The following is a 16796-nucleotide window of genomic DNA, read 5'->3' on the forward strand; positions in this document are numbered from 1 at the left end:
ATGTTTCAAGGCTAGGTTGTATGTTTCAAGCCAAATTTGCATGTTTGTTGCAGGCCTAAGTTGTATGTTTCAGGGCTAAGGTGTATGTTTCAAGGCATATTTGCATGTTTGTTTCAGGGCTAAGGTGTTTGTTTCAGGGCTAGATTGTATGTTTCAAGGCGTATTTGCATGTTTGTTTCAGGGCTAAGTTGTATGTTTCAGGGCTAAGTTGTATGTATATATCCAGAATAAGGTGTTTGTGTCAGGACTATGTTGTACGCTTCAGAGCTAATGTGTACGTGTCAGGGCTAAGTTGTATGTTTCAGGGCTATGGTGTATGTTTCAATGCCATTTTGTATGTTTCAGGGCTATGTTGTATCCCCATCAGACAGACGATTTCTTCTCTTGTTCACTTTCCTGAAGAAGAATCGCAAAAAGAAGATAATGGTTTTCTTCAGTTCGTGTATGGCTGTGAAGTTCCACAGCGAGCTTCTGAACTACATTGACCTGCCAGTCATGTGTATCCATGTATGTACATACTCCCACATCAGAGACTCAGTCACAGCAGGGAAACTTGTTGTATTATAGTCTCGTATTAAGTTTGTCACTGTATTTTGTTTTGTAAACCATGAGTGAAGATGTTTTGAGTGGCTAAGCTTGCTCAGTTATTGCTGTTGCTTTCAAATCAAAATCAACCTGAAGACATGTCCTTTGTAAACACATACAGTCAAGTCTCATTAATCTGACACTCATTAATCCGACAATCGGATTTATCAGACACTAATTATGGGAACCAATTAAATCAGTGCTATTTCGACCCGTTAATCTGACAGTCTTGCACTCCGACTCGGACACACCTAATTTGCAACAGTTTACTGAAATCACTCATTAATCAGTCTAGTTAATCCGACATGGTGATCAGCGTACTCCGTGGTCATCTGCCCGCAAGAGTTCCCAGCCCCATGTTTTGATGCGAGTCGAGCTGGCTGGTAGCTGCTTATTACAACGGCTGTAGAGATAAACTTGCTTAACAATAAACAATTTAGCTATTAATAAACAAAACAATATTAATCACATGCTTAGATTACCTCAATCTCATTAAAATCAGATACCAGATCTCACAAGATATCCCATTACAGGTCATGTCAGAATGACCTTTCGCGAACTTTGACTGACCAATGAAATGGCTAACAGGAAGTCGACATTAGCCAATCAGAAAGCAGCTTTCTTGAGCTTTGCAGCAAACTGGCGTCTTTCATTCCAGACTATGCTTTTTACAGTATTTTGAATCAGTCACACAGCCCATAACCATAGTTGTGTTAAGCTTAATTTCGTTTATCCAACCTGTAGTGTATTCTCCTATTATAGTTGTTTACATCTTGTGTGATACAGTTTCCCGCAATATCCAAGTACACATTATCTCGTTACGTCATATGATGACGTCATGTATGGATGCGATGTCTGAGTAAACTATGATGGCTTCCTTCCATGTTCTGTTGTGTTTGGCGTGCATACTCCTAATACATAACACAACCTACTCGTTTATCCGACATTATAATGTGCAACCAACCATGTCGGATTAATGGGACTTGACTGTGCTAAGGTTTGACAACTGGCAAATCTTACAGTTATATAATAATATTAGTTAGGTCAACAATATGATAATGTCATATTTAGAAGACTTACTGAGATAATTTTGTGTAATGTCTGTGGAAATGATCCCTGCCTGTAGACATGGAAGATAACAGCATAAACTTGCACCTCATAGTGTTTTGTTGCCATCATGTATTTAGCACTTACTTTAAAAGCCATACTTTATTATTTCAGGGTAAACAAAAGCAAAGTAAACGAACACAGACATTTTTCCAGTTTTGCAATTCCAAAGAAGCCATATTATTGTGTACTGATGTTGCTGCTCGTGGGCTTGATATCCCACTGGTTGATTGGATCATACAATACGACCCACCTGATGACCCAAAGGTGAGATAGCTCTTTAACAACATAGCTGCCTCACCCATACCATGGCTGCTGTTTTAACTTTTTGGTTTAGTGCACCTGTCAAAGTGCCCATTTGTCAGTGCCTGCTTGCCTGTCCAAGAGGTTCAAAAACTATTTTCAATGTTACATTTGACCCACACTCTCCTGTCTTGCTGCTTTCTAAGGACTGAGTGTTATATTTGACCCACACTCTCCTGTGTTGCTGCTTTCTAAGGACTGAGTGTTACATTTGACCCACACTCTCCTGTCTTGCTGCTTTCTAAGGACTGACTGTTACATTTGACCCACACTCTCCTGTCTTGCTGCTTTCTAAGGACTGACTGTTACATTTGACCCACACTCTCCTGTCTTGCTGCTTTCTAAGGACTGACTGTTACATTTGACCCACACTCTCCTGTGTTGCTGCTTTCTAAGGACTGACTGTTACATTTGACCCACACTCTCCTGTCTTGCTGCTTTCTAAGGACTGAGTGTTATATTTGACCCACACTCTCCTGTCTTGCTGCTTTCTAAGGACTGAGTGTTACATTTGACCCACACTCTCCTGTCTTGCTGCTTTCTAAGGACTGAGTGTTATATTTGACCCACACTCTTCTGTCTTGCTGCTTTCATGGAACTGACTGTTATATTTGACTGAACTTCCTTTCAGAAAGCATTTAACCAAGAGAAAGGTCCCTAGATAATAACTGCACACTATTTGGTTGTATTTTCTCTTACATTATTTATGTTGTTATCACTAAACTTGGTATGATTTTGTACTGGAATAGGATAACTTCCTATTTGAAAAGATAGGCAATGATTAGACTGGTCCCACATCTGCATATTGTGTAACATTTTCCGTCTAGAATTGTTTCAGATATGGCAGAATTTTGCTGAATTTATATAAAGAATTTTTATGAATTCCCCTTTTCTTACATTCTCAATATTAACATGATGAACAGAAATTATTTGAATATCTGTGCTTACAGCAAATTTTGTTCTCAGAGCAGTGTAAACCTCAAATACATTGCATTGAATTGAACATGATGAATTAGCCTTCCATGATTCAGATGCCATGTGTGGTTTGTGAAACCAATATTCAGGATTTGTGCTAATATGTCTCTTACAGGGTATTACTTTGAATTGTTCCTATTATATTAATATGGCAAGGAATATTGCAGGAATACATTCACAGAGTCGGCCGAACTGCTCGTGGGGATGGTGGCTGTGGACATGCACTGCTCATTCTTCGCCCTGAAGAGTTGGGCTTCCTTCGATATCTGAAGCAGGCCAAAATTCCACTTCATGAGTTTGAATTTGCCTGGAGTAAAATCTCCAACATCCAGCCTCAGGTAAGTCACATGTTCTCTTCATTGTACAGGTCATTCACTGTACAGGTCGTTCATAGTACAGGTCGGTCATTGTAAAGGTCATTCATTGTACAGGTCATTCATTGTACAGGTAGAGTGAAGGGAGTAGAGCTTGATTACTTCACACTCAGGTCATTCATTGTACATGTCATTCATTGTACATGTCATTCATTGTACAGGTAGAGTGAGGGTAGTAGAACTTGATTACTTTACACTCAGGTCATTCATTGTACAGGTCATTCATTGTACAGTTAGAGTGAGTGTAGTTGAACTTGATTACTTCACACTCAGGTCATTCATTGTACAGGTCATTCATTGTACAGGTCATTGTACAGGTAGAGTGAAGGGAGTAGAACTTGATTACCTCACATTCAGGTCATTCATTGTACAGGTCATTGTACAGGTAGAGTGAAGGGAGTAGAACTTGATTATTTCACACTCAGGTCTTTCATTGTACAGGTAGAGTGAAGGGTAGTAGAACTTGATTATTTCACACTCAGGTCTTTCATTGTACAGGTAGAGTGAAGGGTAGTAGAACTTGATTACTTCACACTCAGGTCTTTCATTGTACAGGTAGAGTGAGGGTAGTTGAACTTTATTACCTCACATTCAGGTCATTCATTGTACAGGTCATTCATTGTACAGGTCATTAATTGTACAGGTAGAGTGAGGGTAGTTGAACTTCATTACTTCACACTCAGGTCTTTCATTGTACAGGTAATTATTGTGCAAGGGGAGCATTTTTCATGGCGGCTTCTCAGTAGTTGTGGTCTGTCATTTTCTGTCACCATCTATTTGAAGGTGCTGCACCTGAAACTTGGCATTCATTTTCATCCCATCATTTATGTCACAAGTTTGTTTATTGTATGTTCTGTTGAGATTGTAAAACAAACCAGATTTAAATCGGTAAGTTTAAGGAACATATTTTCAGAAGCCATAGGGCCCTGAAAGCTGAATATTTTGTGTTGGTTATAATGGGAGTGAGTTTGTACAAAATTTTATTATTGGCATTATCTCTTAACTGTTGTGGGTTACAGTGTTATCATCTTTTCTAGTACCAACTCTGCTTTTTCAGATACTCAATTACCAATTGCAGTAGAATAAGTATAAAGGATTCCTCAGCTGTGGTACAGCAGGAATATCTCTGACTGTCGTGTAACCACATTCACTTCAATTGGATCAACTTGAAGGCCTCAAAGCTCAACTTGAACAACAATCCTGATAGAAAAAAGAATTGTTATATTTATCTGACGTTTCAGCTGGAGAAACTGATGTCACAGAACTACTTCCTACACAAGTCAGCAGACATGGCATACAAGTCTTACGTCCGGGCATATGCTAGTCATAGCCTCAAACAGATATTTGATGTCAGTACCTTGGACCTTAAGAAAGTGGCTCTCTCCTTTGGCCTGATGGTTCCCCCACAGACCAACATGGGTATCCTTTTGACTCGGTGAAGAATACATCTACAGGCCACATCCACACACTTGTTACAGGGTTATATTGGACAAGTTGCTGGTCCACATCTCACATCCACACACTTGTTACAGGGTTATATTGGACAAGTTGTTGGTCCACATCTCACATCCACACACTTGTTACAGGGTTATATTGGACAAGTTGCTGGTCCACATCTCACATCCACACACTTGTTACAGGGTTATATTGGACAAGTTGCTGGTCCACATCTCACATCCACACACTTGTTACAGGGTTATATTGGACAAGTTGCTGGTCCACATCTCACATCCACACACTTGTTACAGGGTTATATTGGACAAGTTGCTGGTCCACATCTCACATCCACACACTTGTGTATCCCTACTTGTATGACAAATAAGGCGACAAAAGTATTATTTTTATCTTATCTTATCCTCATTACTCCTCAATGCATTTACTGTGTGTTCTTGACAGAGAGAAGAGTAGTATGAGTTTCCAACTGGTTGTGTGGCTAATCTCATCACACAGCTCCCACGTGACCACGGTAGTGATGGCATCACATATCAACACATGACTACTGCCACTCAGAGAGAACAGTCACCTGTTTTGAGCTCTCATCTGTATCCATTACAATACTTTGCCTGTTATTACAACACTATTATTTTATGTGAATTATATCCTACCTATATGGTTTGTGACTTCATATGTTACAAAGGAGTTTTGCCATTGCATTTAAATTCAACACTTGATGGTGGCTTTGTATCATGGTAAATACCAGGCATATTGTTGCTCCAATTAGCCATTTTGAATTGTGGTCACGTTTTTTAGTGTCATGCGTTTTGTATTCTTTGTCTTGTTACTCTTGGTATTCTTGGTACTTCTTCAACATTGTTGTGGGGCAGTCGGATAGCCTTGTGGTTAAAGCGTTCACTCGTCACACCGAAGACCCGGGTTCGATTCCCGACATGGGTACAATGTGTGAAGCCCATTTCTGGTGTCCCCCGCTGTGATTTTGCTGGAATATTGCTAGAAGCTAAAACCTCACTCACTCACTCACTCTACATTGTTGTACCTGTGCTTCCCTATAGTTATTGAAGTGTTTATTCACCTTCCTTTGCTAAATGTTATCCTTAACATCCATGTTCTAGGATTTAGAATGTTACATACTCACACAACCATGGTGGGTACGCATTGTTATTACACTTTCTGCTTCATTGCAGATTTATGTCCTGTTGTACTCAGTGCCACGGTAACAAGTCTGGCTGGGACCCCAATCTTCTGTGTCTGGACTGCTCCGATATATGTTCAACAGCTACAAATGTAGCTTTGGATACCCCTCTCCCAGAGCCTTCTCAAAGTACCTTAGGGTCTCTCAGAAGCACTGTTCACAGCAAGTTTGTAGACAAGCTAAAAAGATGTGTTACTCCTCTGAGACTGCCACATCTCCACTAACCACGGCTACTCCATCTTCTTCAGGCTGGAAGACCCTACCAGCATCTACCCCTCTAGGATTGTCCACCCCTCTCTATGTTGACGGGAAACATGTCACCTGTACCGTGCCGTTGTCTACTCCAGACTCCGATGACCACACTGACGACTACACCTATCTACACGTCTAAGACTACCCCACTGGTGCCAAGGGTGGCGCGCCAACGACCCAGAAATAGGCCTTCCCACATCAGCGCCAAATTCAGTGCTCTTGATCAGCTACACGACGTCACCGGCCTTCACGGTGCCTCTTGGATTTGGACCCCGCCCTTCCTGATCAGGGCGTGGATAAAAAAGACACTATTGGTCCGAGCCTACTCCTATTCCTCTGTACTCTATGCTGAAGGATCTGGTCTCAGTATTGGATGCAGAATTTGCGATATTATATCAATCGTCGGCATTCAAGGTTCCTCGGTTGAGAAAGGAAGATTTCCCATCCATGCTTTTGAGATGGCGGACATAGCACACACCTCACAGATAGAAGTTAGTCGTAACATGATTTCCTTGTAGCTTCATGCTCTCATTCTACAGTGTCCTGACACCGCCGGATTGGATCCCCCCAGGGCCAACAACTCTCATGAGTTCAGATCAGTCGCTGGACACGTGATTGGCTTTGGCGCCTAGGTCATCCCAACATTGTCCTCGTTGCCGCTTGCCAGAACTACCTTTATCATCAATTGTGGGAACAGAAGATAACATTAACTTCTATTGCACTGTGAGTTTACATCTGTCGCTTCAGGCCTATGAGATCACCAACCTGTATCCACCGAGAGCTAACAATCCTCATGTGATCTGGGCGGTTGCACCTACCATGGCTCTACACAGTAATTACTATAGTACAGCCATCATGGAAGGATGCTTGGAAGGAGGTCTGACATTGTCTTCTCAAGCTACAACATGGGGATCTTGGTCTTGGAAAATAGTTTTGGCCCTCTGGTCATAGCCCAACAGGTCACCAATCCTCGCCACCATTAAGAATGCTCCTGCTGTTCAGAGCCAGCCTTACCCGACACAGGAAGTGTTTGCACGCCCGACAGAGGGTTTATTCTGCCAACCATTTGTTTGGCTTGGTATATCAGTTTCTAGCTAATTTCTCTTACTGCTTTTTTCCCAGACGTCCTCATACTCTCGCTCAAGGTCTGCTGTGAACTACTGGAGAGTTTGTCACTGGGGACTGCATCTGAAGTATGCCTTCCGCCATCTGATAAAGATGCATTTAGGAGTAATGCAGAATAAGATAAAAAATCTAGTAAAATCTAGATATTTTTTATAGCTGTATACTTACTGCATTACCTCGTCTAAAGTGACCAAGCCATCACGTAGCTGCCTCCCCACGATGTCTTCAAATGTTACAATCTAGCAGTAATATGATGATATGTGATATGATTACTTCCGTGGTCACATGGGAGCTGTTTGATGTGATTAGCCTCACGACCAGTTGGAACAACTTCTCCTTCAGCATAACCTCACACAGCTCTTCTTTCTATCAAGAACAAGCAGTAAATGCATTTAAGAGTAATGCAGGATAAGTGTACAAATATAAAAAAATATCTTGATTTTACTATTGTTATTATTTGATTATTGTAACTGTTGTATTTCAGTACTGCCCAATTAGTATCTGAAGACAGATGGTCCTTCAGGCTAGAACTTGTAGACTACAACTTATCTACTGTATGTGAACATGTTTTTTACCTTAATCCATTGCTCCAGAATTAAAGGGTAGGACATCCCAACGGCGAGGACGTGAAGAATCCTACGGTTATCGCAAGGACAAGTTTGGAAAGAAAGCAAAGATGTTCAAACAAGTTGGTGGTAGACAGAAGAGATAGGGTGAGCTTAGCAAGGACTGATTTGCAGCCACGATGTGTCCATCTGGCTGTCTACACAGCGATGTGTCCGACTGGCTGTCTACACAGCGATGCATTCAAAAGGCTGTCTACACAGTGATGTGTCCAACTGGCTGTCTACACAGTGATGCGTTAAACTAGCTGTCTACACTGTGATGTGTCCAACTGGCTGTCTACACAGTGATGTGTCCAACTAGCTGTCTACACAGTGATGTGTCCAACTGGCTGTTTAGACGGCAACACAACTTTCATTATCATTATATATTTGCTGCTGTTGGACTCATTTTGTCAATAAAGAATCTTATCTTCTATATGTGTTTAGTTGGTAATGTATCTTAGAAGAAGAAAATAGCTCTGCTTCATCAGCTGGTTCTGGCACACTGTACATACAAGTGGCATGTTACGTTGACTATAGCTCTGCTTCATCAGCTGGTTCTGGCACACTGTACATACAAGTGGCATGTTACGTTGACTATAGCTCTGCTTCATCAGCTGGTTCTGGCACACTGTACATACAAGTGGCATGTTACGTTGACTATAGCTCTGCTTCATCAGCTGGTTCTAACACACTACATACAAGTGGCATGTTACGTTGACTATAGCTCTGCTTCATCAGCTGGTTCTGGCACACTGTACATACAAGTGGCATGTTACGTTGACTATAGCTCTGCTTCATCAGCTGGTTCTGGCACACTGTACATACAAGTGGCATGTTATGTTGACTATAGCTCTGCTTCATCAGCTGGTTCTGGCACACTGTACATACAAGTGGCACGTTATGTTGACTATATCTCTGCTTCATTTTGCCTCAAAGGGCAAGTAATGCTGTCAGATTTGTCAATACACCATTTATCATTTTAGGTTTACATTTAATTAAACGGTAAGTAAACTCAATGTAGCAACTTTGCAGATTTTAATACTTTAGGGCATATTTAATGCAATGCTTCACCAAAATTGATTTAAAGAAACGGAAATAGTATCAGATGATAAGAAAAATCATTCCCAAAACTAAACTTTCTGTCTCTACAGGGATTTCCCCAAACGAAGATCTGAGGACCTCCCATTACGGGTCACGTCAGAACAACCTTTCGCGGACTTTGACCAACCACTGAAATGACTTACAAGAAGTCGACATCAGCCAATTAGAAAGCAGTTTTCTCGAGGTTAAGGCGCTCGTTTCAACCTGGCGACTTCCATTTCAGACTGCGCTTGAAAAATATGTTGACACAGTTCTCGATTAAAATTTTGAAAACTGAACAGACGAACGTTCCGTAATTTCTAATTTACGGTTGAATTGTAATACTTGTATGGCAGTGCTTCCCACGTACTTTGCAACGCCTCCTCCGTTCAAATGTTTATCCCACGGAAGCCATCTTCCCGAGGCAAGGAGTTAACTGACTTTAAAAGTCCAGTTTCCACCCCTGCCAAACTAAGCTTGAGGTCCTGGGCTCGATCGTAGGGCCATCAATGGTTATTACGAGTTATGTCACTTTTAAACCTCTCCCATCACTTGCATTTGTTTCAAACAAAACGGCGGCGCCCAGTCAAGACGATCTAATCGATAATCAAGATCTATATTGTGCTAAAACGGGTCTTACATCGCGAAGTGCATCAAATCAAGTGAGCACCTTGATAAGAATCATGAAAAGACTTGGAAAATATCTGTTGACAACGAGTTGGCGATGCACATGTTTTGCAAATCCTGAAATCGACCGACAGTTTACTAACCAGATTTCGATTTCTGTGCGCGATTTTGATTGGACTATGCATAGACGCGTAAGTCCAGCCAAAATCTGACTCCATAATTCCTGCCAAGTTTGGCAAGGGTGGAAACTGGACTTTTATAGTCGGTTAACTCCCTTGCCACGGAAAGATGACGGAAGCGAGAGATAGACGATAATTTGACAGAATCAGTCGTGCGGGCCATAACTGTCGTTCGGAATACCCCGTGTTAACGTTTTCGAGGTTGCATAATTATAAAACACATTCCGACTATCACTTTCATGATCTGGTAAGCGAAGCTGTGGTTCGTGGGATGAAAGGTCGTGCTGACGTGACCCGTAATGGGATGTCCTCAGATCTTTGTTTAGCGATAGCGAGAACTGAGATCTGATTTTAATGAGATTGTTGATTCCCATTACTGGCCTTAAAACGAGGATCAATTTCAACAATCGTGACGATCGGCCGATGCTAAGTGTGCCTGCTTCTGCCACGGATTTTGTAATACATTAATCTTTTTTCAGTCTGCTCATCCTTTTGATTACCGTGTCCACAACTTATGTCACCTTAGTAACAACACTGAAGATGCCTTCAGTTGTATACTCAGAGGATTGATTCCTGACATGCTTTTATTGTGTGGAATAGGGCCGAGGGCAGCTGGGTTGTTTTTTACCCAAACAGGATGTTAGTAATACAATGCGAGTTACAGATTTTTAATTCTTTTTTTTTAATTATTCACAATGTCAAGGTGAAAGGTCATTTCACACATTCAACAATGAAAGCAATGTTGTTATTTTTGTAGGATGAAAAGAAACAGCAATGACAAGTCTTTGACAGGCATTTAGTAGTGATACACATAAGGCGAATTTATGGATGTCAACTTCTTTATTGTGAGGAACGCAACGTTTTGGAGTTTATACTTCAGGTGAAATAAGTGACACTGCTGGGAATCACAAGATAGTGAAACATATCAGCCAATGAAAACAGTTGTCACCCCTGCGCCGGTAGCTTTCGGCCATGCCCCCAAATAGGTTTGTTTTGGAAGCTGATGACGAAGCGTGGGATTTCAGCACTTTCATTTGGACATTTAAATACGTTCTACGATTCGTAATAAGTGTTTTCTTTCGGAATTGACTAAATGTATGTAGGAAAATATATATTTGCAACAAGATTGCAGTACTATTGTTTTCACTTTACTTGCTCTTAAGGCCAAGTGAAGGAGGGCGGGGACCAGGGATCAACGGTTCAGAACGTCTCCTTACCTACAGTCTGTCATTCATCATTTTGGTGGTGCTTGTACATGGATTCATACTTTTGTGATCTGCCCATCTAGTAGCGGGTGGATGATAAATGAAAATACAGGGCTAGTCTGTGGGAGACTGGCAGTCCTAACAAGTTATTGAAAAAAACATGTTTTAAACTGCTGACTCAAATTATGTATCGGTCTTTAGCAGTTAATGAACTGTTAACACAACGAGACGAGTTTCTGAACCTTGACTTGAAAAGGGCAACATATGGTGGAGCTGGTGTACGCTGCAAGTTTGATAGTTGTAAGTTTATCTCAATCTCATTAAAATCATATCTAAGTTCTCGCTGCCGCTAAACAAAGATCTGAGGACATCCCATTACGGGTCACGTCAGAACGACCTTTCGCGAACTTTGACCAACCACTGAAATGACAAACGTCGGCCAATTAGAAAGCAGCTTTCTCGAGCTTTACGACTTCCATTTCAGAATACGCTTGAAAAATATGTTGGCACAATTCTCGATTAAAATTTTGAAAACTGAACAAACGAACATTCCGGAATGTCTTACATATGGTTGAAATTGTATGACAGTACTTCCCATGTACAGAACGCCTCCACCGTTCAAATGTTTGACCCACGGAAGCGAGAGATAAACGATATTTTTGACGGAATCAGTCATACGTGCAGTAACTGTCGTTCGGAATACCCCGTGTTAACGTTTTCGAGGTTTCATGATGAGAAAACACATTCAAACTGTCACTTTCATTATCTGGTAAGCGACGCTTTGATTGGTTGGATGAAAGGTCATTCTGACGTGACCCGTAATGGGATGTCCTCAGATCTTTGTTTAGCGATAGCGAGAACTAAGATCTGATTTTAATGAGATTGAAGTTTATCTATACCACGATGTGTTTGGTTATAAGCCTACAACATTGTGATGTATAATAATTCATCTCAAAAGCTCGTGAAGTATAATGTCAACGTATCTGGATCAGAAATGAAATGCCAGCAGCCATATTGGTAGTCTAATACAGCCCACGCAAGTCTACAATTGTGGGCAAGTATAGATTACTGCAGTTTCCGGAAATAAAGAGAGTCTGGGCCCTATTGTATTAGTCTTTGAAAGGTATTAAGAAGTGATACACATAAGAGAATTTATGGATGTCAACTTCTTAATAATGAGAAACACAACGTTTGGGAGCATATACTTACTTATAATTCCCGCCTTGCGCAAGCACTGTTGCATTGACACTGAGGATAGGGTTTACCTCAAAACTAATTTGAGATGTTGACAGTGAAAAAGACCTGTTGAAAATATACACCTCATCAAAAGAGTCGCACCACCAAACTTTTTGATTATCAGAAAAGAGATGGGTAAGGAAAAACAGGAAATCGAAACAAAAGAAAAATCAAAAGTGTTACTTATGTCAAATAAGATGTTAATTGTATGAATAATAGGTAAAATGTGCATTTGGAAAGAATAAAAGGAATTTGGTTCGCCAGCTGCTACAAGGATAAATAGAAGCATTATGAATGTCAGGAATGAGATGGACAGATCAACAGGTACTTAGTCTTAGAAACGTTGTACTCATGTCACAGTTAAATGATCAACAGTGTTAGTCAGTACAGTAGGATGACTTAAGGGTCCCAGGCACTAGACCCGTGAAGAGCCGGGGTAGAATAGGTCTTCACCAAACCATGCTTGCCGTAAGAGGCCACTGACGGGATCGGGTGGTCAGGCTCGCTGTCAGTGGCTGAGCCGCCACCACATGCCACTGTTTCCTGGATGTTGCGCTGATGATAAGATGTTCCTCTTTACCTCCAGACACGAGTCCTACCTTCTGTGTGGTGCAGTATAAATCGCCTTTTTTTTAGACCAGTGAAGCTTCGTTCATGACCACAGGTTCCAGTGTGCTCGAGCCTGACACCAGGCTTCCCGGTCCGGCATTCTTTGGGTGAGAGGAGTCCCTCACCTGTCCTGTCATTCAAATGAGTCGACTGTATGATTATAGTTAAACACGGGGGCAATAACACGACATGGCATACCAGTTTGGTGAATGCCATTGATTTGCTATCTTTGATTTTTCTGTGATAGTACGCTTTGGCATTTCAGTTACAATCGTTGCATAGACAGACATCAAAATGGTAGAACTTTAATTCAAAATTAATAGTAGTAAAGACACATCAAACATGAATTTCTCTATAAAAACAACGTAGGTGTGCATAAACGCACCCACAAGGTGAGGCAGTTAAGGCAGGTGATGTGTCAACGCACAGTGTACCATTTGAAAATATCTACACTTCAAATTTGTCGGCACGAGTTGAAATTTGAAATAGTAATAGAGCGGCAGCCCAGAGCACTTTGGTCAAACGAACAAGGTACCAATATCCGAACACAGGAACATTTACTGTGTAACCCAACATATTCATATATGGATGTCTGCCGGGGAGCCCCTGCTGCGTGTGGCCCCTGGCCCCCCAAAAAGAAGGGGCCATTCAAGGGCTGGATCAAACATTGGAGGTACCACATGAAAGTAAGTGTAAATGAACTGGTACATCTCACAGAGTACAGAATGGGCCACGCCAGACAAATCTTCCTCTGCAAAAGGCCTGCCAGACACCACCAAAGAGGGTCCCAAAATTTGGGCTGGGTTTAACATTGGAGGTACCACATGAAATCAACATAAAATGAACTATTTCACTCTACTAAGAATAAAAACCCCATTGCCAGACAAATCGTCTGCTGCATAAGGCCCGCCAGACACCCCCAAATGTTGACCCTTAATGCACTCCGTGAACACTCTGGTAAAATTTGACTAGAGTATACATTCAAAGTACCAGATGAAAGTAAGTTTAGATGAACAGGTACATGTTACTGAGTATAACACGGCCCATACCTGACAAATTGTCCTCTGCATAAGGTCCGCCAGACCCCCCAGAGAGGTACCACATGAAACCAACATAAAATGAACAATTGCACTCTACTTATTTCACAATACCCATTGCCAGACAAATCATCTTCTGCATAAGGCCCGCCAGACACCCACAAAAAGTTGACCCTTCAGGTATACACGGGTAAAATTGGTCTGGAATATATATCGATTGTACCACATTAAGGTACGTTTGAATGAACAGGTTCATATCACAGAGTACAGAATGGGCCACACCAGACAAATCTTCCTCTGCATAAGGCTTAAACATTGGAGGTATCACATGGAAACCAACATAAAATGAACTATTACACTCTACTTATTACAAAATACCCGTTGCCAGACAAATCCTCTTGCGCATAAGGCCTGCTAGACAGACCCTCACCCCACCCCACACAGGTGACCCTCTGTAATCCCAGTGTGCATAAAGAAACATTGGACATCAGCTCTGAGAGTCAACAGATGGTTAAATTTATGTTTTGTTCTTAAAGATGGAAGGGTTTTATTGAGATTAAAATCACGTATTTATAAAATCAGGTCCCTGAATACTAGTATTGATATCATAGATTAGGCCTATCGTTGAAATGTAATGTTAATGGCATGAATCTGAATCTTGTGAATATATATCTGATCAGCTATGAAGTCCTCAAAGCCTGCTACAGCCTGATAGGACCAGGCGTCGCACAAAGTTCTGTGGGATACCTGTCCATATCTGCTGGAGCATGTTTCGAAGTTCCTGGAGTGTCTGTGGAACACGTGGTTGACGTCGAAGGCGCCGATCCATCTCATCCCACATGTGCTCGATTGCTGATAGATCAGGGGAGCGAGCCGGCTAGGGGATGACATTCACGTTGTTTTTGTTGAAGAGATCCTGAACAAGTCGAGCAATATGAGTTCGGGCGTTGTCATGTTGAAAGGTAATGCCTGGGCCATGACGACTCAAAAACGGTAGAACAACAGGTCCGATGATCTCGTCGTGTATACCTGAAGGGTCAACTTTTTGTGGGTGTCTGGCGGGCCTTATGCAGAAGATGATTTGTCTGGCAATGGGTATTGTGAAATAAGTAGAGTGCAATTGTTCATTTTATGTTGGTTTCATGTGGTACCTCTCTGGGGGGTCTGGCGGACCTTATGCAGAGGACAATTTGTCAGGTATGGGCCGTGTTATACTCAGTAACATGTACCTGTTCATCTAAACTTACTTTCATCTGGTACTTTGAATGTATACTCTAGTCAAATTTTACCAGAGTGTTCACGGAGTGCATTAAGGGTCAACATTTGGGGGTGTCTGGCGGGCCTTATGCAGCAGACGATTTGTCTGGCAATGGGGTTTTTATTCTTAGTAGAGTGAAATAGTTCATTTTATGTTGATTTCATGTGGTACCTCCAATGTTTAAGCCTTATGCAGAGGAAGATTTGTCTGGTGTGGCCCATTCTGTACTCTGTGATATGACCCTGTTCATTCAAACGTACCTTACAATACAGTGGTACAGTCGATATATATTCCAGACCAATTTTACCCGTGTATACCTGAAGGGTCAACTTTTTGTGGGTGTCTGGCGGGCCTTATGCAGAAGATGATTTGTCTGGCAATGGGTATTGTGCAATAAGTAGAGTGCAATTGTTCATTTTATGTAGGTTTCATGTGGTACCTCCAATGTTTAACCCAGCCCAAATTTTGGGACCCTCTTTGGTGGTGTCTGGCAGGCCTTTTGCAGAGGAAGATTTGTCTGGCGTGGCCCATTCTGTACTCTGTGAGATGTACCAGTTCATTTACACTTACTTTCATGTGGTACCTCCAATGTTTGATCCAGCCCTTGAATGGCCCCTTCTTTTTGGGGGGGCCAGGGGCCACACGCAGCAGGGGCTCCCCGGCAGACATCCACATATGAATATGTTGGGTTACACAGTAAATGTTCCTGTGTTCGGATATTGGTACCTTGTTCGTTTGACCAAAGTGCTCTGGGCTGCTGGTCTATAATGGTATGCATTGCAACAATATGAAAATAGTTCTGTCATCCTTTGTGATTCAAAAACATTGTGGAATTTTAGTACTTTCATATTTTACTTACAGACCGCGTTCATATAGCCGGAATATTGCTGAGTGCGCCGTTAAACCACAAACAAACAAACAAACAAACAAACAAACAGCAACTTGTCCTCAATATTTGTGCAGGTGACTGCATGACTAGGACTTATAAAAATCAGAACAAGAGAACAGAAATGAGGTTATTAATTCTGAGACCTGGTGTTAGGAAAGTTAATTGTTTTTGAATGTCAAGAAAAGAAAAGAAATGGTCATAGATTTTAGAAGGGACAAGTCCTGTTTAATCCAGTTATTATTGATAATGAATAAATAGAGGTTGTCGATCAATATAAATATCTGGGCACCACCTTTCATTCTCCTTCACCTTTTAATCTCACATGGGATGCATGTATAGATGGAAGTTTAGCAGAGGCTGTACTTGAAGTCGTTAAGGCATTATAACATTGTCGCTACTATCATGTCCATGTTTTACACAACATTTGTTAAAGTATATTCAACAGCAAAAGTTCCTGTGACAATATTTTAGTGTATTTTTCCACCAAGTAAAGTTTGGTCTTCAATATTGTAGTACATGTATGGAATCAAGTCACAATAACGTAACTGCTACAGAAAAGCATGCATTCCATGCAAAAGTTGACTTTTATGCAAGCCCCTTGCATTTCACTACCCAAGAATAGGTATAAAAACATGTGCGTTAACGGGATTCCTTATGCATTCTTTAGCATCGTGCTGACAACAACCACTCAGAATAA

At 41.4% G+C, this 16796-nt stretch overlaps 1 protein-coding gene across 1 annotated transcript in view; it reads left to right on the top strand.

Annotated features, from left to right (window-relative positions):
- LOC139474912 (uncharacterized) overlaps positions 1-8392 on the top strand; it is a 49643-nt gene extending 41251 nt beyond the window's left edge. Inside the window, exons 9-13 of the mRNA XM_071258104.1 lie at positions 346-507; positions 1807-1959; positions 3138-3308; positions 4586-4763; positions 7965-8392. Coding sequence (XP_071114205.1) covers positions 346-507; positions 1807-1959; positions 3138-3308; positions 4586-4763; positions 7965-8083 — 783 coding nt within the window. The 3' untranslated portion in view covers positions 8084-8392. The remainder of the gene's footprint in view (positions 1-345; positions 508-1806; positions 1960-3137; positions 3309-4585; positions 4764-7964) is intronic.
- Positions 8393-16796: the final 8404 nt, after the last annotated feature.

Source organism: Haliotis cracherodii, unplaced genomic scaffold, assembly GCF_022045235.1.
Source record: "Haliotis cracherodii isolate W230 unplaced genomic scaffold, xgHalCrac1.p SCAF_3, whole genome shotgun sequence".
In the NCBI taxonomy this organism is placed as follows: Eukaryota; Metazoa; Mollusca; class Gastropoda; order Lepetellida; family Haliotidae; genus Haliotis; species Haliotis cracherodii.